The sequence below is a fragment of the Hyperolius riggenbachi genome, chromosome 2 (assembly GCF_040937935.1).
Source record: "Hyperolius riggenbachi isolate aHypRig1 chromosome 2, aHypRig1.pri, whole genome shotgun sequence".
Lineage (NCBI taxonomy): Eukaryota > Metazoa > Chordata > Amphibia > Anura > Hyperoliidae > Hyperolius > Hyperolius riggenbachi.
Genome location: NC_090647.1, coordinates 121028982 through 121050822, shown reverse-complemented (window position 1 = coordinate 121050822; position 21841 = coordinate 121028982). Strand labels below are relative to the sequence as shown.

Here is a 21841-nt window from a genome sequence, read left to right as displayed (position 1 = left end):
GCGTTCGCCTGATCTCCCTGCATTGCAGCATTTACAAGCTTGCAAATGCTGCACCAGTTTAGCCTGCTGCTTTGGTGCCCTTGCTCCTGTGGTGCCCTAGGCCTGGTAATAATATATGTACACTGACTTGATTTAAAATTATTTCTTCTTTCTTTTAGAGACTCCCAAGCAAAACCCGGAAGTGGTACTCCACCTTTGAAAGGCTTATGGTAAGGGAAGCGGGTAAAAAGGGCGGCAATGTTAAAAGCCACAATTAGCAGCTATAAACGTTATTTGGGCACCCTAAGATTATAGCCGCTATTTACTGTTAATAGCCACTATTTACTGTTTATAGATGTTAATCTCTGCGTTTTAAGGTTTAAGGTTAGGCACAGGGGCAGGGTGATAAAGTTAGAAATCTGGGGGGGAGGTTACGTAACCACCACCGGGGGGCGGGGGTGGATTTAAAGCAGCTCTTCGGACTAAATGAAAAATCCTGCATTTGTCCCCTGCATCACCCGATTTCCAGCATCAAGCATTTTTCGCCGGTGAGAGAGGGGAGGCGGGGCCAGGCGACAGAAGTCAGGTGATGCGGCTTCGCAGGACAAGGCTCCTGAGGTAACTAGTGCTTTGTCGCATTATAATGCAAAATGTCGCACTGCAATGCAAAAGCAATGCGACGTTGACAGTGTGGCAGTTGTGGTGCGCTCTGATAAGTGCGGTTTCCCAACATAATTCATGCAGTGCCTTTAACGCCTAGGTTCTCAACGTGTGGTTCGCGTACCCCAGGGGGTACTTCTGATGGTTCCAGGGGGTACTCGGGCTTGATATACTTAGCCAAGAATAACAAATTTAGAGTTTTAGAAAATGATAAATTCTATATAAACAACACCAAATTAGTATTTTAGCTAATTAAAAGCAATAGTAAATGCTTGGAAATTGTTTAGAACCAATTATGTACTACGATTAAATATATATTTGTTAAGGGGTACTTGTGATAATGTTTACTATTCTAGGGGGTACTTGGTGAGTACAGGGTTTTACAAGGGGTACATACTAATAAAATGTTGAGAAACACTGCTTTAACGCATAATGCCAGCATTGACAATACAGTGAATCATAGTTTTCATTGACTGTATGCTTCAGTATATGCGAAGCTTTCCTGTTCCACTGCATTCCTGTTGTCACAGGGGACACAACACAACTCCCACTCTTAACCTAGCTTTAATGTAAAGGGGAATCTAATTTACACCTTCATTTGGCTTGCGATTACTTTCTGTCACTATTGCAAGAGATATGTCCGTCACTTCCTGTCCCAGCTTGGCAAGGGGTTTCACTAAGTTCCTGCTGGTGGGGATAGTAAGTGAGGTGATTTTCATTTTTTAATGGCAGGTGCAGCACCAGTAGTGTGGTAATGGGCGCTTAGTGCTGCTGCATGGAGGGTTTAGGATCAAGTTTAAAGAGACTCCGTAACAAAAATTGCATCCTGTTTTTTATCATCCTACAAGTTCCAAAAGCTATTCAAATGTGTTCTGGCTTACTGCAGCACATTCTACTATCACCATCTCTGTAATAAATCAACTTATCTCTCTCTTGTCAAACTTGTCAGCCTGTGTCTGGAAGGCTGCCAAGTTCTTCAGTGTTGTGGTTCTGTGATGCATCTCCCCCCTCCAGGCCCCTCTCTGCACACTGCCTGTGTATTATTTAGATTAGGGCAGCTTCTCTCTTCTCTCTTATCTTTTACAAGCTGGATAAATCCTCCTCTGAGCTGGCTGGGCTTTCACATACTGAGGAATTACATACAGGCAGAGCCAGAGCTGTCTGCACTCTGCAGGAAGAAACAGCCTGACACTTCAGTGGAAGATAGCCGCAGGGGGAAAGAAACACACAAATGATCTCTTGAGATTCAAAAGGAAGGGTGTATACAGCCTGCTTGTGTATGAATGTATTTTCTATGTGTGGACATACTGTACATCAACCTACTTCCTGTTTTGGTGGCCATTTTGTTTGTTTATAAACAAACTTTTTAAAACTGTTTTTAACCACTTTTAATGCGGCGAGGAGCGGCGAAATTGTTACAGAGGGTAATAGGAGATGTCCCCTAACGCACTGGTATGTTTACTTTTGTGCGATTTTAACAATACAGATTCTCTTTAAAGCTCAGCTTGGGAAATGGGAAAGTGTTTTTATGTAACAAACATAGGCCTCAATTCACTAAGATCATGCTAGAGATAATAAGGCAAGAGAAAACTTAGCTCCACACGTGAGAGAGTTATCTTACCTCTTCATTCCTTAAGTTACCTCTCCTGTAGTTAATTTACCTCCTCTGTAGTTATTTTCACATGCAGCTAATTAACAGCCTGTCTTTAACTCTGGAGTTATTTTAAGGATTGGAGAGTTAATTTAAAGACAGAAGAGTTAACTTTAGGCTTGCCTGAGGTAAAATGTTTCCTGAATACTACATGCCTTATCACCATGGTAACAATTCTAGAAGAGTTATTAAAGACAGGAGATAAGTTTAGTGAATTGAGGCCATTGTCTAGGTAGAATGACACGTGCCCTCTACAACTATTTTAATGTTTCTGTATTCATCCACCTTGTGACTATATCTGTGTCCATGGTCTCTATGGACTGCCCATTACTTGTAAGTCTCTATTGTCATGTCCACTCATACCTAGGCGGTGGTGCTGAAATGTGCTTACACCTGGGGACACCATCCTATTTTGCTAAAAGGCCCCATGATTTATAACTACACCATTGTTTATAGTGTATTCTTCTTTGCAGGACCCCTCCTGGAATCACAGATCTTACAGACTTGCAGTGGCCAAGCTTAGTCCTCCTCTTATCCCATTCCTCCCGCTTATCTTGAAAGGTACGTCATACCATGGTTGTTTAACCTTTTACCAATTTCAAAGGAATTATCTTGTTTCAGATAAGTGTGCTGCTTTTGACCTCAGCAGGCAGAACTCATTGTGCTATAAATTCTTGGAATGCGTTGATGTCTCTCTGCTAGCAGAGGATATAGAAACTGAAAGCAGAAATCCTCTGCTATTATCTCACTCTGCCCCCTAGAGACAAGTGGCCATAACTACACATTACAGCAGTACTACTTAGTAGCAGGGAAATGTAACAAATAAGAAATAAATATGTGCTAAAATAAATTGGCCTAGATCACCTGCAAGCCTTCAAATAAACTGGCTGCTAACGGGCTAAAGAGACACTACTTTGTTAACATAAATGCAGCTTCCAGGAAGGCTGTATAAAACAGACTATTGAATACATCTCCAAAGTACTTGTTCATAGCACAAAAATTCATATTCAAATAAATCAACAAGACCAAAATATATGCTGAAAATAGTGTATTCAGTACCTCAATTCACACACAAATGATCCCATTTTGCACTATCCCTATAAGAGGACACAAATGAGTGGTCGGCCACACTATACTGTTGTAATTAAACCTTCAAGTCCTATTGGATCGAATCCCCAGTTACTTTCTTGCATAGACGGTTTGAAGTGTCGGCCGGAGCGGACAACGTACTATTCCAGGCACTGGCTCATTACAGCCTCATGCAGCGCGGGGACACCTGCGCCTAGCCAGACACAAGTAGGTGGTTGAGCAGTGCGATCTTCTCTGCAAAACTGACGGACGTCTACACGCCATACCAGACTGCAGCTGAATCTATCCCTCCACAGTACACGTGGATGTGGATATGGACGGTGGACCCTTGGATGTTTCTTTTAAAGCACCTTTTCAGCATATATTTTGGTCTCGTTGTTGATTCATTTGACTAAAACAGACTGTTGCTCAAAACATGATGTAGATAGACATAGATAGACATTATTGTAATTTGCACTTTCCTTTCTGATTGATTTACAGACTTAACCTTCATCCATGAGGGGAACAGAAGTACACTGGACAACCTAGTAAATTTTGAGAAGATGGTGAGTTAATGATCACTTTTCCTTTTACATATAAGCATGTTACTAGTAAAATAACCCCAACACTATGATAGGGATAATAAAATCTCAAAAAGAGAAAAATGAAATTGCTCTTATCAGAAGGGATGTGTGAAAGCTGCTATTGCTAGGTGCCTGGCTGTAATGTTGACCCCCTACCTGTAACTCATTATTGGCCCATATGCAATTAACGTTTTCTCCTGAGTTTTCTCCTATGTGATATTTCCAGAATAAAATGCATTTCAAGCCACAAGCAAGCAAGAAAATACTAAACATAATGTTGACAGTACTTTTTCACCTACCTTTTGGTACTTTTTCAATTGCAGTGCTGAAAGCCCCAGCTGCTTACCTGTAGCTGTGTTTCGGCGAGTCCTCCAGGACGGCTGCTGCTGAGACATTGCATGTCTCCGGTCACACTGGAAACACCTGAAAATAAATTAAAAATGTAAATGAAGTGTGAGCCCATAAAGGAGCTCCTCCCTCCTCATTCACCAGTTCAAACTCGAGAACCCATTCGTGCATATTTACACATACATATATATACATACACATAATAGATTCATATAGGGTTGGGAACTCAGGCAGCCGTCCTGGAGGACTCGCCGAAACACGGCTACAGGTAAGCAGCTGGGGCTTTCTCCCATCGTCCTCCAGGACGGCTGCTGCTGAGACCAACGAGAAGTCTTTACCTTAGGGAGGGATGATGGCCTGTAGGACCTTACGTCCGAAGCTTTGGTCCTGGCTTGACAGAAGTTCCACTCGATAATGTCTGATGAATATAGTATGAGAAGACCAGGTTGCAGCCCTACAAATCTGCTCTAGACTTGCACCTGACCTTTCTGCCCAGGAAGTTGCCAAGGACCTTGTGGAATGTGCTGTTATTTTGGAAGGGGCTGCAGTATTTGAGTCCCTGTAAGCTAATGCAATAACTTCTTTCACCCATCTAGAAATAGTCCCTTTAGATGTTTGTAGGCCCTTGGTAGCCCCCGCATAGGAAACTAGTAAATGACTTGATCTCCTCCACTCAGCTGTTCGCTGGAGGTATATCAAGATTGCTCTCCTAACGTCCAGAGTACTCCATCTTCTTTCTCGATCATTGGTAGGATTGGTGGAGAAGGAAGGTAGTACCACCTCCTGTGATCTATGGAAGGCCGAGGCCACCTTAGGTAGGTACGTTGGATCCGGCCTAAAAACTATTTTGTCTGGATGGATTACCATGTACGGATCCTTTATAGATAAGGCCTGGATGTCACTAACCCTCCTTGCTGAGGTGACTGCCACCAAGAAGGCTACTTTTAAAGATAAAAATTTTAATGGTACATCGGTCAAAGGTTCAAATCTCTCTGAAGTCAGGAAATCAAGAACTAGTGACATATCCCAAGGTGGAACTAGCTTCTCCGGAATTGGCTGAGTCCTAGCTACTGAGGAAAGGAAGTTTTTAACGAAATTGTTTTTTGATAACTGTCTATTAAGGAAAACAGAAAGCGCAGATACGTGGACTCTAAGGGAGCTAACCGCTAGACCTAGATCCACTCCACTCTGCAAACATTCTAAAATAAATTTTAGGTCATTAGATCTGACCCCATTCCTTTCCTTCCAAAGTAAAAAGGCTTTCCAAATTTTCCTGTATTTTTGCCTTGTTGAAGGTTTCCTACATTTGACTAATGTGGAAACCACCTTCTTTGAAAACCCCCACCTTTCTAGGATGCTTTCTTCAGTATCCAAGCCGTGAGGTTCAGCATATGAGGATTGGGGTGTAGCTGGCCCTCCTGAACTAACAGATCCTCTCTGCTGCCCAGATACCAAGGACCCTTGAGGACTAGCCGTTGTAAGCATGGAAACCAAGTCCTTCTGGGCCAACATGGACCTATGAAGATCACACTGCAATCTGACATTTCTATTTTTCTTAATACTCTGGGAATTAGATTGAACGGAGGAAAGGCATAAAGGAGTCCCCTGGGCCAATCCACCATCAGGGCATCTAGCCGATCCTCTGGTACCGTGGGGTACAGGGAGCAAAAGTCTTCCACTTTCGCATTCTGTGGGGTCGCAAATAAGTCTATTACTGGCCACCCCCACTCCTGTACAATCTGTAAAAAGATCTCCTGATTGAGCTGCCATTCTGCCTCGATAGTCATTCCTCTGCTTAGAGAGTCTGCCCACCTGTTCCTGACCCCCTGAATGTGCACTGCTGTCAGAGATATCAGATTCGACTCTGCCCAATACATTATCTGTAACGAGAGCTCCCGCAAACTGTCTACTCTGGTACCCCCGTTTTCTTAAGTATGACACTGTCACTATGTTGTCTGAGTAGACTAAGACCTCCTTCCCTATAATTTGGTCGTGGAGTTGTAGAAGACCCAGCTTCACAGCCATCAGTTCTTTGAAGTTGGAAGAGCTGTCTATCATGTCCTGCTTTCAGCAACCCTGGACCTGAAATGTCGAGCAATGGGCCCCCCATCCTGATAAACTGGCATCTGTATATATTCTTGCGGGGGACCTCTGAAACCACCGTCTCCCTAGTGACAGATGATCTACACAAGTCCACCACTGAAGGGATACCTGGACCAGGTTTGGTACCTGTACTAGATTGTCCAATGACCCCTGATTCCTGTCCCAGCTTGACAGGAACCAGGCTTGAGTTTCCCTCGAATGAGCCTGAGCCCATTCTACTGCGGGGAAGGTTGAGGACATCTGACCTAGTAGAGACATGACATCTCGTAATGAAACCTTCTCCCCTACTCTGAATCTCTGTACCTTTTGTACTATTTTGTAAACTTTCTCTTCGGGCAGGTAGACCATCTGAGCTTCCGTGTCCCACAACAATCCCAGAAACAGAAGTCTTTGGGTTGGATTCAGCTGGGATTTTTCCCTGCTTACTATCCAACCTAGTTTTTCTAACCAATGAATTGAAAAATCTAACTGCTCTTTTAAAATTTCCTTTGTTTCCGCGAGAAACAGGAAATCGTCCAGGTATGGCAGAACCCTTACATTGTGGAGGTGTAAGAAAGCAATTACCTCTGCAATCACCTTCGTGAAGATTCTTGGAGCGGATGTGATCCCGAACGGCAGAGCGCGATATTGGTAATGGCAAATAGCCTCCTCGATCTGTACCGCAAATCTGAGGTACTTGCAATACGATGGGTGAATTGGTACATGAAGATAAGCGTCCTCTAGGTCCAACGTCGCAAGGAACGCGCCTGGCATCATCAAATTCCTTACCGAGGTAATGCTTTCCATGCGGAACTTTTTCCCCACAATGTAAGGGTTCAGGGTTTTCAAATTCAAAATCATCCTGAATTTTCCTGAGGGCTTGATCACTAGAAAAACCTTCGAATAAAACCCCTGAAAATGTTCCTGAAGGGGCACCCTTTCGATTACCCTCTTTTCCAATAATGAAATTATCGAATCTCTTAAGGCCTGGGCCCTTAGGGGATCTCTCGGGATCCCTGTCACTAACCTGATGGGAGGAGGAAATGAACTGAACTCGATTTTGTATCCCGACTGAATCAAATTCAGAATGTAAGGGCTCTCGGTTATTTCCTTCCAAGCAGGAAGAAAATAACTGAGTCTCCCCCCTACTGGCTGATAGTCATTTTGACTGTTTATTAGGAGGGGCCTGAGGCTTGTTGAACAGAAATGAACCCCTGCCCCTGCCTGCATTATAAGTCCACCTTTTGGACTGAAACCCCCCTCTAGAAGACTCCGAGCGAGGTGGGATTCTTTTATTAGTAAAGGGTCTTTTAAGTATTTTCCTTCTTTTGTCCGGAAACTTTTTCCCCTTATCTGGGGATCGCTCTAGAACTGTATCAAGGTCTTTCCCAAATAATAACTCGCCCTGGAACTGCATAGAACATAAGTTATGTTTAGACGCCGAATCTCCTTCCCAAGCGTTTAACCAAACCGCTCGTCTGGAGGAGTTGACTAGAGCCGCAGCCTTAGCAGAAGCTCTTACGCTCTCCGAAGCTGCGTCAGCCAAAAAAGCCACCGATTTGGAAATAACAGGTAAGGATTCAAGTATTTTTTCATGTGGAGTACCTGCAACATGACGACTCTGCAACCCGTCGATCCATTTAACCAAATTTCTAGCCAAGCAGATGGAAGCAATCGCTGGCTTGAAAGAAAAAGACACCGCATCCCATGCGCGTCTCAATAAAGCATCTGCCTTTCTGTCCATAGGATCTTTTAAAGATCCTGCGTCCTCGAAAGATAAGTCAGAGTTTTTTGAATACTACGCCAGGGCCGCATCCAACTTTGGACATTTAGTCCAAGGAGACTCCTCTTCCTCTTTAAAGGGGAATCTTCTTTTAAAAGATCTAGGCACAAAAAAACGTTTTTCCGGCTCTCTCCACTGGGACCTTATGAGTTCCTTGATTGAGTCATGTATGGGAAAGACCTTCATAGTCTGAACTACTAAACCCTTGTATATGTCATCTCTAACAGAAGTTACCGGTAAATCAGCTTTTATCTGCTCAGAGTCATATATAGCCTTTAATACCTCCTCTGTGTCCTCAGCAGAAAACAGATAACGTGACAATCTTACAGTTTTTGAATTGTCTGATCTGTCTGAATCTAAAGCTTCACCCTCTTCCCCAGAATCTACAGAAGATCCCTCTAGGGGAGATAAAGGCACATTTTGAGGCGCTGCTGACTGCTGATCTGAGTCCTGGCCAACCGAGGACTGAACTGACACGCCACCCTGCCTAGAACCTTGTCCGGTCACTGCAGGTGGTTGAGATTCCTGTCCCATAATCTGCCCCTCCTGAGTTACAGATAATGCAGATGCTGAAAGCTGTAAAAGTGTTGGAAATCTCCTCTTAACTGTTTGCATAAGATCCAACAAGGCCCTTGCGGCTTGTGACCCCTCAGGGACCGTAGGTTGTTTGGATTCTAAGTGGCAATCTCTACATATATTCTTAGTAGCCCCATCCTGAAGTCTAGCATTACAGACCCTACATCTAATCTTCTGCTTTTCCTTTGCTTTCTGTAGACAAAACAGACAGACAAGAAAGGCCCATTAGATCCCTTTACAAACAGTATAATGGGGAGACACAGAAAAGCTATGCTTTTCTTACATACCCGCGGACTTGTGCCTGCATCCACCGGAATGGCCGCCGGGGCATTCCCATCTGCTGCCTTGGAGGACTGCATCTGCTCCATGTGCAGAGTGAGCGGCGTTCCTCGTGCGCTGAAGCGCGGCTTGTATAGCCGCACTTCCTGGTTTTCGGCGCCGCCCCCTGCCTTCCACCAGATGCCGAAAGTGGAAATGACGTCATGCGTCACACGCACAGTCCGTGCGCGCCGTGAGCCGGCCAGATCCACCTCCAGCTGCACGCTCCCCGAACACCATGCATTTAGGCGGCTATGGCGGCTTCCCCAGGGACACAGGAGAACAGGCAGTGATGAGCGAAAATGCAAATATTCTTTTCGCCGAATTTTCGCGAAAATAAGTACTATTTTCGTTTCGAAAGGCGAAAATTCGCCGAATATTTTCGCATTAATTTTCGCCTAAAGTCCGTTTTTTTCGCGTTGAATTTCTAAGCCCCTTACAAGCTAGAATCACCAAATTGCAGGGTATATTAAGGAGATATGTGGGTACAAGAGGAAAAAGAAATTTTTCAAAAAGACCTTATAGTTTTTGAGAAAATCGACTTTAAAGTTTCAAAGGAAAAAAAGTATACATTTAAATGCAGTAAATGACAGTTACTGTAGCAAACCTAGCAGTAGTGTAAATTTACTAATATCAAAAGAAAGGGCCAAGTGTAAGTGCCATGGGCTAAGTGCCAAGTGCAAACTGCCAAGTGCAAAGGGCCGAGTGCCAAGTGCAAAGGGCCAAGAGCCAAGAGCAAGTGCCAAGTGCAAACGGCCAAGTGCCAAGGGCCAAGTGCCAAGAACAAGTGCCAAGTGCAAACGGCCAAGTGCAAGTGCAAAGGGCCAAGGGTCAAATGAAAAGGGGCCAAGTGCAAAGGGCCAAGTGCAAAAAGCCCTTGGCTCTTGGCCCTTTGCCTTTGCACTTGGCCCTTTTCATTTGACACTTGGCCCTTTGCACTTGCACTTGGCCCTTTGCACTTGGCCCTTTGCCTTTGCACTTGGCCCTTTGCACTTGCAATTGGCCCTTTGCCTTTGTACTTGGCCCTTTGCACTTGGCCCTTTGCACTTGGCCCTTTGCACGTGCAATTGGCCCTTTGCACTTGGGCCTTTGCACTTGGCCCTTTGCACTTGGGCCTTTGCCTATGCACTTGGCCCTTTGCACTTGGCCCTTTGCACTTGGCCCTTTGCACTTGGCCCTTTGCACTTGGCCCTTGCACTTGGCAGTTTGCACTTGGCAGTTGCACTTGGCAGTTTGCACTTGGCAGTTTGCACTTGGCACTTGGTCCTTTCTTTTGATATTAGTAATTTTACACTACCTCTAGGTTTGCTTAAAGGGATACTGTAAGGGGGGGGGGGGGGGGGGGGGTCGGGTAAAATGAGTTGAAGTTACCCGGGGGTTCTAGCGGTCCCCCGCAGGCATCCTGTGCCCACGCAGCCACTCCCCAATGCTCCGGCCCTGCCTCCAGTTCACTTCTGGAATTTCAGACTTTAAAGTCTGAAAACCACTGCGCCTGCGTTGCCATGTCCTCTGATGTCACCAGGAGCACCACGGCACAAGCACAGACCCATACTGGGCCTGCGCAGTATGCTCCTGGTACCATCAGCGGGAGTGAGGACATGGCAACGCAGGCGCAGTGGTTTTCAAACTTTAAAGTCTGAAATTCCAGAAGTGAACCAGAGGCGGGGCCGGAGCATTGGGGAGTGGCTGCGTGGGCACAGGATGTCTGTGGGGGACCGCTAGAACCCCCGGGTAACTTCAACTCATTTTTACCCCGACCCCTCCAACAGTATCCCTTTAAGTAACTGTCATTTACTGCATTTAAATGTATACTTTTTTCCTTTGAAACTTTAAAATCGATTTTCCTCAAAAAACTATAAGGTCTTTTTGAAAAATTTCTTTTTCCTCTTGTACCCACATATCTCTTTAATATACCCCTGCAAAATTTGGTGAATTCTAGCTTTTAAGGGGGCTTAGATATTCAACGCGAAAAAACGGACTTTAGGCGAAAATTAATGCGAAAAATATTAAAGCGAAATTTCGCCCTTTGAAGCGAAAATAGTAGTTATTTTCGCGAAAAATTCGGCGAAAATCGAAAATGGGATTTTCGATGCCGAAAAATGGCTTTGGCGAAAATTCGCAAGCAACACTGAGAACAGGTAATCCACTACCATTTCCACCTCCTGAGAGGCCCGGAGCGTCCCGCTCTCGACCCCTGGACCACCATAAGGCAACCTACCTATACTAACATACAGGTGCCCCAGGCCAAATCCTGTACAAATAAAAATAACAAACTCCCTATCTATTCAGGCGACCAGCGCGAATGGGAAACAGCAAAAAACTGGTGAATGGAGGAGGGAGGAGCTCCTTTATGGGCTCACACTTCATTTACATTTTTAATTTATTTTCAGGTGTTTCCAGTGTGACCGGAGACATGCAATGTCTCAGCAGCAGCCGTCCTGGAGGACGATGGGAGAAAAGTTGTTATACAGAGAAAATGAAAAATGATCTCCTAGGAAAGGAGAAAAAGCTAATGGCATACGAGTCATTGGCCCGTATGCAATTCCTCCTAGTTTTCTCCTAGGAGATAATTTTTATGTTCTATTTAAAATAACTTTGCAGCACTTTTCAACTGAAAAAGTGCATGTGAAAAAGTAAATTCTGCATATTTTTGGGGGGAGGGGGAAAGAGGTGGTGGTGGTGGAGGGGGGGGGGGGGGGGTTCAGGGCCCGTGGAGACTCCAGCTTCTCACTGTTACTCTCTGCCATACAGGAGCCCTTCTCCAGAGATTTTGCTGTGTTCACACTTGTTATAGATGGAGGAGTCATGGTGGCCACATTTTCTGTATGCCCCCTGGTTATGGGGCAATGATGGGGTTTTGAACATGGGAAGTCCACAGAGTTTTGGTTGGGAGTTCCTGTTATGTGTCATTATGCCCTTGCTTTTTTGTACTTGTACTAGCTCCTGAAAATGAGAACTTTTTATACACTCAAAACTCAGGAGAAACATTAAATGAATTTGGTCCATTGATACACTTTTGCACAGCTTCACAATGAAAGTAAATACAAAAAAAAATCCAAGGATTGAATAATAAGCATTTAAAGAGAACCCGAGGTGGGTTTGAAGAATATTATCTGCATACAAAGGCTGGATCTGCCTATACAGCCCAGCCTCTGTTGCTATCCCAAACCCCCCTAAGGTCCCCCTGCACTCTGCAATCCCTCATAAATCACAGCCACGCTGCTGACAAACAGCTTGTCAGAGCTGGCTGTGTTTATCTCTATAGTGTCAGTCTGCTGCTCTCCCTGCCTCCTACAGAACTCCAGTCCCCGCCTGCATCCCTTCCCTCCCTGCGGATTGGAGGGAAGGGACGGGGGCAGGGACCGGAGCTATGCAGGAGGCGGGGGAGCAGCTGAGACTGACACTACAGATGTAAACACAGCCTCACAGCATGGCTGTGATTTATGAGGGATTGCAGAGTGCAGGGGGACCTTAGTGGGGTTTGCGATAGCAACAGAGGCTGGGCTGTATAGGCAGATCTAGCCTCTGTATGCAGATAACATTCTTTAAACACACCTCGGGTTCTCTTTAAAGAAAATGTCTGCATAAACAAGAAATTCAGTTTTAATATAGATATACTGCTTTTCTTCTAAGTTAGCCAATAAATGGTATCATCCTCATTCAAAATGTCTTGCTTTTACTGATGGCTAACACAATACAACACTCAACTGCTTTTAAAATACATATACCCCAAATATATGAATTGAGTCTTTAGTGCTGCAACTCTGACATCTAGTGGCCAACAATGAAAACTACAAAAGTAATAATTTCACACTTGTGCATGCAGGGTGCACGGGAGCAGCAGACAGATGGTGGATTTCACCGTCTTCGGTCACTGTTGTGAAAATAAACTCTAAGGCCCCATTCACACTTGCAAAACGATAGCGCTTTTACTAGCGTTTTGCTCAGGCGATTTTTGGCGATTAACGCAAAAAAAAAATCATAATTCACAATGAGATTTGTTCGCATTTAGCACTTCTATAGCAATAAACGCAATCGCCAGAAAATCGCCTGAAAATGGTGCAGGCGACACGTTTGCGTTTGGCGCTTAGGCAAATCGCCCTAATGAGAATGGGCCCATAGGGCATTATTGCACTAACGCTTTAAAAAGAGCTAGTGCTTGAGCGTTTTGCTGAAATCGCCGGCAAAACACTCTAGTGTGAATTGGCCCTAATACTGTAGTGAGGCAGTTAGGGTCATCAGTAACCTTGCAAAAAGATTTTTTTTTTAATCACTGGGCAAGTGGAAGGTTCTCTCAATATCACATTTGCACTTTGATTAATTCATGCGTTTCATAGGTTTAGTTCCTGAAATATAAAAGAAAAATATTTGAGTATTATTCCAAAAGGCCTTACAGTCTAAACATTTAACCACTTGCCGACCGCACACTCATACCGCGCGTCGGCAAAGTGGCAGCTGCAGGACCAGCGACGCAGTATTGCGTCGCCAGCTGCAGGCTGATTAATCAGGAAGCAGCCGCTCGCGCGAGCGGCTGCTTCCTGTCAAATCACGGCGGGGGGCTCCGTGAATAGCCTGCGGGCCGCCGATGGCGGCTCGCAGGCTAAATGTAAACACAAGCGGAAATAATCTGCTTTGTTTACATTTGTACGGCGCTGCTGCGCAGCAGCGCCGTAAGGCAGATCGGCGATCCCCGGCCAATCAGCGGCCGGGGATCGCCGCCATGTGACAGGGGACGTCCCGTCACTGGCTGCACAGGACGGATAGCGTCCTGTGCAGCCCGGATCTCCAAGGGGGGGCCAAGTAGGAGAGGGAGGGGGAGGATTTCGCCGCGGAGGGGGGCTTTGAGGTGCCCCCCCCCGCAACACCCGGCAGGCAGGAGCGATCAGACCCCCCCAGCACATCATCCCCCTAGTGGGGAAAAAAGGGGGGCGATCTGGTCGCTCTGCCTGCACGCTGATCTGTGCTGGGGGCTGCAGAGCCCACCCAGCACAGATCAGCTACAACAGCGCTGGTCCTTAAGGGGGGGTAAAGGGTGGGTCCTCAAGTGGTTAAGGTATAGGACAGTAGGTAAAGGGAAGCTGTGTATGAGGTGATAGAAATGGTGGTTAGTGGGCAGGGTCCAAGGTAGGAGAGTATGCTTGCCTGAAGAGGTAAGTTTTCAGATTGCGCCTAAAAATAGTAATTGTGGGTGAGTGGCGGATGTGTTGAGAGAAAGTGTTCCACAGGAGGGGGGAGGATCGAGAGAAGTCTTGCAAGCGGAAGTGGGAAGAGGTGATCAGGGAAGAAGACAGAAAGATCTCGTTAGCAGAGCGGAGATTACGTGTAGGATGGTATCTGGAAATAAGTTGATTTAGATAGAAATGAGCTATGTTGTGGAGAGCTTTGTAGGCGAGAGTAAGAATTTCAAATTGTATCCTTTGTGTGACTGGCAGCCAGTGAAGGGACTGGCAGAGGGGAATTGGGCTGGAGAAGCGGGAGGAGAGGTGGATGAGTCGTGCAGCAGAGTACGATAGACTGTAGCAGGGCTAAACGGTTGGTAAGGAGGTCGCAGAGCAGTGAGTTGCAATAGTCTAGTCGGGAAATAATTCAGAATTCTTTACACTTTGTTTAAAGTGGAACTGAAGAATAAAAAAAAAAAAAAGCATTTCACTTACCTGGGGCTTCTGCCAGCCCCCTGCAGCTGCCCTGTGCTCACGAAGTTACGAAATGGTCCCTCTGCCACGATTCACTTTCATTCTCTTCAGTCACCGTCCACTGTGCCTGCACAGCCCTGGCCATGTGCATCCTTGTTCATGCTCCAATCTCCGGGAGTGCAGTAGAAATTTTCTCCCAGGATGCTCCCAACTACGTGAGTGCAAACGAGGACACACGTGAGCAGGGCCACGCAGGCACAGATGACGTCGACTTGTAAGTCGTTGAGAAGGAAAGTGAGCTGCGGCAGGGGACCGGAGGATCTTCAGAGTCAGAGTTTTTTTCCTAGTCTTCAGTTCCGCTTTAAAGAACTCCTGACCTGGTACATGGTCCTCATACTTTTAAAATGTTTTATTACTGGTGCTGTGTGACTAGCACACAGCACCATCCTCCCACTTCCAGCGCCCCCTGCGGCCCCGTTCAGACATAAAATATGTGCGGGGAGGAAGTGACAGTTCTTCCTCCCATGTGCTCGTTTATAATTCATCCCCCTCCACCTGCTACTACAGTTCCCCTTATGATTTACTGCACACAGCGTACAGTGGAGATGCGCTGTGAGAAATACTGTGGTATTTGAGGTCGGATATCCTTCCGACCTCAAATACCACACGATCGCTCTCAGCGCATCTCCCCTGTGTGCTGTGTGCAGTACATCATAAGGGGAACTGTAGTGACAGGTGGAGGGGGATGAATTATAAACAAGCACAGGGGTGGAAGAATTGTCACTTCCTCCCCGCACATAATCAACATTTTGCCTCAGTCGAAGATTATGACTGAGCAGAACGGGGACTACAGGAGACTACAGGGCACAGGAGGGGGGAGGGTGGTACTGTGTGCTAGTCACTGCACCAGTAATTAAACGATATTAAAGTAGGAGGGGGAGAGGGAACCAGGTCAGGAGTACTTAAAGTCTACCAGAATTGCCTCCACAGTTGGACGTAACTGTATTTGTTGAAACTACACGTCCTCAATTATGTAACTTTTGCAGTTGGGTAAAGTTATTGTCAATTTTAAATCCTAGTAGGCCAAGTTTGCATTTGGTGGTGAAAATCTTTTTTAATTGTCTGTACATTTATTTTTTTTAATTTTTTTTATAGCGCATGATTGCAAAGACCATACAGATGTTCCATCATTATCGCAGCCAGAGCTACAGTAAGTACAACGGTGTAGGCTTATTCTGCTCACTATAATATGGATGGATGGCAAAATATTTCTGTCTTGCACATTCTATACACCTGGGTCTATTTAGTAAAATGAGGACCAACGAGGATCTGCAGACTGCAGTGATCCATATCCAGGGCCGCCATCAAACATTTCTGGGCCCCATACTGGGCAAACCTACTGGGCCTCCCTCATGCCAAATCACAATCTGCATAAAAACAAATATTTAAAGGACTGAACACACAGGTGCCCTTGTGTCTGCTTTTTATCATCTGTAACATTGATGCATTGCTGAAAAGTAACCCCCACCCCACGTCAGTAAGGGCAACAGCAGGCACCAATTTGCCAGGCCTAGGGCAGGTTCTGTATTTTTTGCGGCCTGAAGCAAGCAGTGTACTAGGCACCCTATATATACTCAGAGTCCCCAGGCAGCTTTGATGCTCTTCACATGCTCTGTGATGTGCATGGACAAATGAAACTTTCATATTAACAAGCATTTTTATCCTCAGCATCACTACATGACAGGGTGCACTTTACAGAAGACATACTCATCTCTTGTGTTTCTGGGCTGTTTGCAACTGAAAATGAATTCAATTTCAAGAGTATAAAGGCATAGGAAGAGTCTCAAAATGTCTGAGGGACAATGCATGAGCCGTCAGATCTAAAAACAGCAAAGCCATATCTACATACTGTATAGAGCACACAAAATGCAAACACATACGCATACATCACACACACACACTCACTGTCTCCCTGTTCTGCCGAATTCCTTTTCATTTGTGAAGTTATCAGCTTGGTTCAGAGCTGTAAACAGACAGCAAGGAGGAGCAGATCAGGTCACAGCATTCTCTGCTTTCCCTGAGGGCCTGTTTCCACTACACGCAGATTGGATGCAGAATGGATGCAGAAAAACTGACTCCAATGAATGCCTATGGGAAAATGTGCATCAGAAACATCGCGTTTAGTGGAAACAGGCCCATAGGCATTCATTGGAGTCAGTTTTCCTGCATCCAATCTGCGTGTAGTGGAAACAGACCTGGACCCCACTGTCAATATCTGCACACATGTTACAAGGAGTAACATGGAGTTACAAGTGGAGAGCTTGCCCTCTGCCAAGTGCTGCATGGGGAAGGGGGGGGGGGGGGGGGAGGTTCCAGAGGAGATAACTAGAAGATAAATTCACAACATGGGGCACTGGAGAGATCTGTATGAGAGACAGCAATGTATGTGTGCTTTCCTGGTGCTACTGTTTAATGACATTCAGAATCTATATTATTCCAGGAAGCACCCCCCCCCCCCCCCCCCCGCCTCAGAACTTGCAGCTCCAGTCAAGTGTCTGCTAAGTGCATTCGTGTGATTTACTTTGCTTCATGGTAGGGCTCCCCTGGCAGGTCCCCAGAATCTGCTGTTATGATCTATCGGCGGCCCTGCCCATATCACCTAATCAGAGTACACTTTACTGGAAAGTAAATAATGGAAGCGGACTTAATTGTCTCATTATTTTCTCTCTACAGTTCCTATGTCACCACTGCGACCCCGGCCTCTCCATATCCTTGACGACACAGCTGGAGTTCGTATGTCTACAAGTAAGTTTACAGAATGCTAAACAATCTACCTTCAGGTTTCAGAGCATCATTTTCTGTCATCCATACAATTGCGGAGAAGGCCTTTTTCTGAAAGACAATGCCAAACTTCATTCTGCATGTATTACAGAGGCGTACGTTAAAAAGGGCGTCGGGAAAAAAGGGCGCAGGGTTTTAAACGATAAGCATGAATAACGTTTAAAAAAAATTGTGCTATATTTCGTTTAAAAATAATGTTTTATAAAGTTATAAATCATTAAATATTGGCCTCGATTCATAAAGCATTCCCGCATTCGGAAATGCAAAAAAACGCTCACTTTACCGACCACACACCAAAATATGCATTCATAAAGGCTTTTTCCGCATGAAAAGCCGACATTTGCGAGCAGAGTGATCAATCACCGCCTTGCGCGGTGATTATCACAGCAACAGTAACAAATGTCAATTCATAAAGATTAGAGGTAGCGGTATGCGGACGGGTATTACCGCTACCTCTGATGTGGCGAGAAGCGTGCGGAATCCGTTGCAGTGAATGGGACAGACCTCCCAAGCAGCTGCAGAGAGAACACCGCACGGAGGGATTCCGCCTGCTTCCCCTGTTTCCGCACGTCTCCCGACAGCCTAACGCCTGCCTACAGCGGAGTATCTCCGCACGTATATCACAAGTAGCTAAATTTTTATGAATTACCACCCTGAAGGCGGAAATACCGACAGCGGTGTTTCCCCGCTCGACTTTCCCCGCTCGCAGGCAGTTTTATGAATCGAGGCCAATGTGTATGAAATCGGCAATTGTAAAAACGATAATCTTCCCTGTTTAAAAAGTGAAATGTAAAATAACGTTTTATAAAAGATTAATAAGAATTTTACTAAAGCTATACCTAACCCTACTCTCATACAGAACCCTTCCTGTACCTACCCCTAACCCCTAGACCCCCTGGTGGTGCCTAAACCTAAGACCCCCCTGGTGGTGCCTAACCCTAAGACCCCCCAGGTGGTGCTTAACCCTAAGACCCCCCAGGTGGTGCTTAACCCCAAGACCCCCCTGGTGGTGCCTAACCCTAAGACCCCCCCTGGTGGTGCCTAACCCTAAGACCCCCCTGGTGGTGCCTAAACCTAAGACCCCCTGTGATAAGCATTAATAACGTTTGAAAAAAATATTGTGCTGTCTTTCGTTTAAAAATAATGTTAAAAAAATTATAAATCATTAAATAATGTGTAATCATGAGAAACAGTTATAAAACAGTAAAAGTCTCCGGGCGCCGCTTGTAAAACGTTATTTTTCTCCGGCGTCCTTTTTTTTCCTGTTGGGCGCCCATTAAACGATATTTACTATGGGAGTGAATGGCGGCGCCCTTTTTGTCCACTTGCCTCAGGCGCCCGAATTTATTGTTTCCATTACAGAGTCCTGGGTGCTAAACTGGCCCATCTGTAAATCCAGACCTGCAACCAATTTGTTGCACAGTGAAGCAAAAAAAAAACAAAAAAAAAAAAAAAAAAAAAAAAAAATCAACAGAGCAGCAGCAAACTGTTGACCAGCTCAAATCCTGTGTCAGGTGTGATGTAACAGAGGCATGTTAAAGGGACTCCGAGCTCACCCAAAAAAAGAAAGTTGTACTCACCAGGGGCTTTCTCCAGCCCAGTGCTGGTCAGGAGGTCCCACGCCGGCGTCCTGGCTCCTCTCCTTCTCCCCGCTCCGGAATGGCCGACAGGCCGCAGCCCGGGCGACACTCGGCAGAGTGTCGGGCTGCTCCTTCCGCGTATGACGTCACACGGCGGCCGCCTCGCGTCATCACGGCGGCCGGCGTGAAAGTACTGCGCATGCGCGCTTTAATCGCGCATGCGCAGTACTTTCACGCCGGCCGCCGTGATGACGCGAGGCGGCCGGCGTGTGATGTCAGCCGCGTCAATCGCGGAAGGAGCAGCCTGACACTCTGCCGAGTGTCGCCCGGGCTGCGGCCTGTCAGCCATTCCGGAGCGGGGAGAAGGAGAGGAGCACTGGGCTGGAGAAAGCACCTGGTGAGTACAACTTTCTTTTTTTGGGTGAGCTCGGAGTCCCTTTAACGCACAAAATCACACTGCTATTGTAAGAATATGCAACGTTCAGAGCGTATCTGATATAATGCAATCCAACGAACGACTGTATCCCAACGCAGTACATAATGCTTAGTGTGTGTGTTAGTGGCAGCGAAGCATACTTTTCATCGACTGCATGCTTTACTGCATGCAACGCAATGCTCGCCTACAGCGCAACACTAGGTTTCCCCTCTGTTGTGTTCCTGTTTTTACAGGGAACACAATGCAGCTCCCACTGTGCACCTTGCCTAACTCCACCTTTCACATAAAAGAGCAGGGTTCAAATCCTTGCTGGAGCCAGTACCTCTTCTGTAAGGAATCCTTGGGCATGATAACAAGTGTCAACATTTTTTTTTTAAACATTTCACTTTCAGTACTCAAGTTATTGATTCCCTTACTTTCCAAATGTTTACATACAAGACAAAGAGCCCACTGGGTGTTGCCACATGCTGTGTGTCTTGGTCTGGCACCATCTTGCTTTGGACACTGACACCCGGCATAGCCAACTGCATCCGGAAGATTTCTAGCATTCCTAGCTGCATTGGGCTTGGTGAGGGGTCTGGCTGCCTGCTCATTTCCCCGGCTGTTCTTTGTCCATCATAATCAACCAGTCGGTTGTCTAAAGAAAAACACGGTGGCAGTGTGCATCTCCCCAGAGCTCAGCTCCCACACATCCTGCTGCATTGACTTCTGGACATGACCCATCACCCCCCCCCCCCCCTTTTTTTCTAAATAAACACTGTCCAAATTACAAATTAAATTGTAGTTTGATATAATTTCCAATTTATGGTTTCTCACAACTCAGGATTTTGCTTTATAAAATAAACCACAGTTATTTTGCACATTTCATAGCAGTTGGGGGGAGTACAGGCTCAGAATGTATATAAATGTTTTGTTTCATTCTTCCACAGGTTCAGAGTATTCTGTGAACTTCAGAAGTCCAGCAGCAGCATGGGCCCATATCCAACAAATGAAGGCGATTGACAATCAGAAGAGATTAATGGAATTGTCCCGCAGCCTTCAACCATCCTGAAATACGGGAACGATCTTGCTGAGCCTGTAGATATACAACTGGATACAGGCATCCTCCGATATATTGTCATGTCAATTAAACCCCTGTATCAGGGACTCTGGCCATTGGTGGTCTATAGGCAGTCCAACATTTGGACTCTCTCCATTCTTGGAACTTGTATATTGAGCAATATCTACACCTTGGCTTATTCTGCATACATTATTTCAATGTTAGCTGTTGTAAGCTTACTGGTGCTGTAATTTATGTTTATATAACTGTGGTGTCAGGGCCGGCGCTACCATATGGGCAAAGGGGGAGAATTGCCCCAGCCTCCATAGGGTCCCTCCCCCCCAAGTGTCTGTCACCACTCCCTCAATCCCTTCCCCCTCCGCAGCATTACAGAGGCAGTGGTTAGAGGCAAACACTCACCACCTCCGAGTTCCAGGCGCTGCAGGTCCATCTGTCTTCTCTTTAGTGTTGCTGCACTTCCTGCTTCTCCATTTGGGCTCTAATGCCTGTTGTGAGGAGCAGGAAGTGCAGAGCAGCAACAGTACAGAGAAGACAGATGGGACACCTGGAACTCTAAGAAGGTGAGTAGTGTTTACCTATCACTACTGCTTCCAAAATACTGGGGGGGGGGGGGGGGGGGGATAGGGTGTTATGGGCACATCTGACTACTATACTAGGGGGTGGGGGTTGAGTGTCAGGAGGGGCCACCTAGGTTACTTTTGCCCTGGGGTCCAATTGTAGATAGAACCAGCCCTGATGAACATCAAGTGAGATAGCGGAAAACTCACTCATGTAAAAATACTGTGTAGGATCTGTAATAAATAAGATATTGACAGAATTATTTTGTTAGCTGTTACTGTGCCAAAGGACCTCCTAAACCATACAAAATACTGCAATCGTGACTGATCTTTCCTAAGCTAACTGTGAGAGATCTATGAACCTGAGTAATGGTTGGGGCTGTCAGTGCTGCTGGTGGCTCATAATACAATAAAAGAGAATTGAAATAAACTTCTGTCTGACTGTTTTTCCCAGTATTATCAGAAAGGTGTTAGGCTGGATTCAGAGTGGTCGGCTGCATAACGCACACGTTCTGAGAATGAACTGCAATGGAGACTGGGCATAGGCTTTATCCACTTATTGGCAACGGGCTGCGTTAAAAAGTCCTTTGTTACCCTGTTAACCCCCTTGGCATTATGATTCTTTCTGGATTTTAGGGTCTAAAAGTGGTGCAATTTTTTTGCACCCTTTCAGACCTTAACCACT

At 45.8% G+C, this 21841-nt stretch overlaps 1 protein-coding gene across 3 annotated transcripts in view; it reads left to right on the top strand.

Moving 5' to 3' along the window:
* The window catches only part of RAPGEF3 (Rap guanine nucleotide exchange factor 3), a 182557-nt gene extending 161838 nt beyond the window's left edge, over positions 1–20719 (top strand). For all 3 annotated transcript variants that reach the window (XM_068267305.1, XM_068267307.1, XM_068267308.1), the window contains exons 22-27: positions 159–209; positions 2764–2851; positions 3860–3924; positions 15838–15892; positions 17416–17487; positions 20469–20719. In XM_068267305.1, the coding sequence (XP_068123406.1) occupies positions 159–209; positions 2764–2851; positions 3860–3924; positions 15838–15892; positions 17416–17487; positions 20469–20590 (453 nt within the window). In that variant the 3' untranslated portion in view covers positions 20591–20719. The remainder of the gene's footprint in view (positions 1–158; positions 210–2763; positions 2852–3859; positions 3925–15837; positions 15893–17415; positions 17488–20468) is intronic.
* Positions 20720–21841: the final 1122 nt, after the last annotated feature.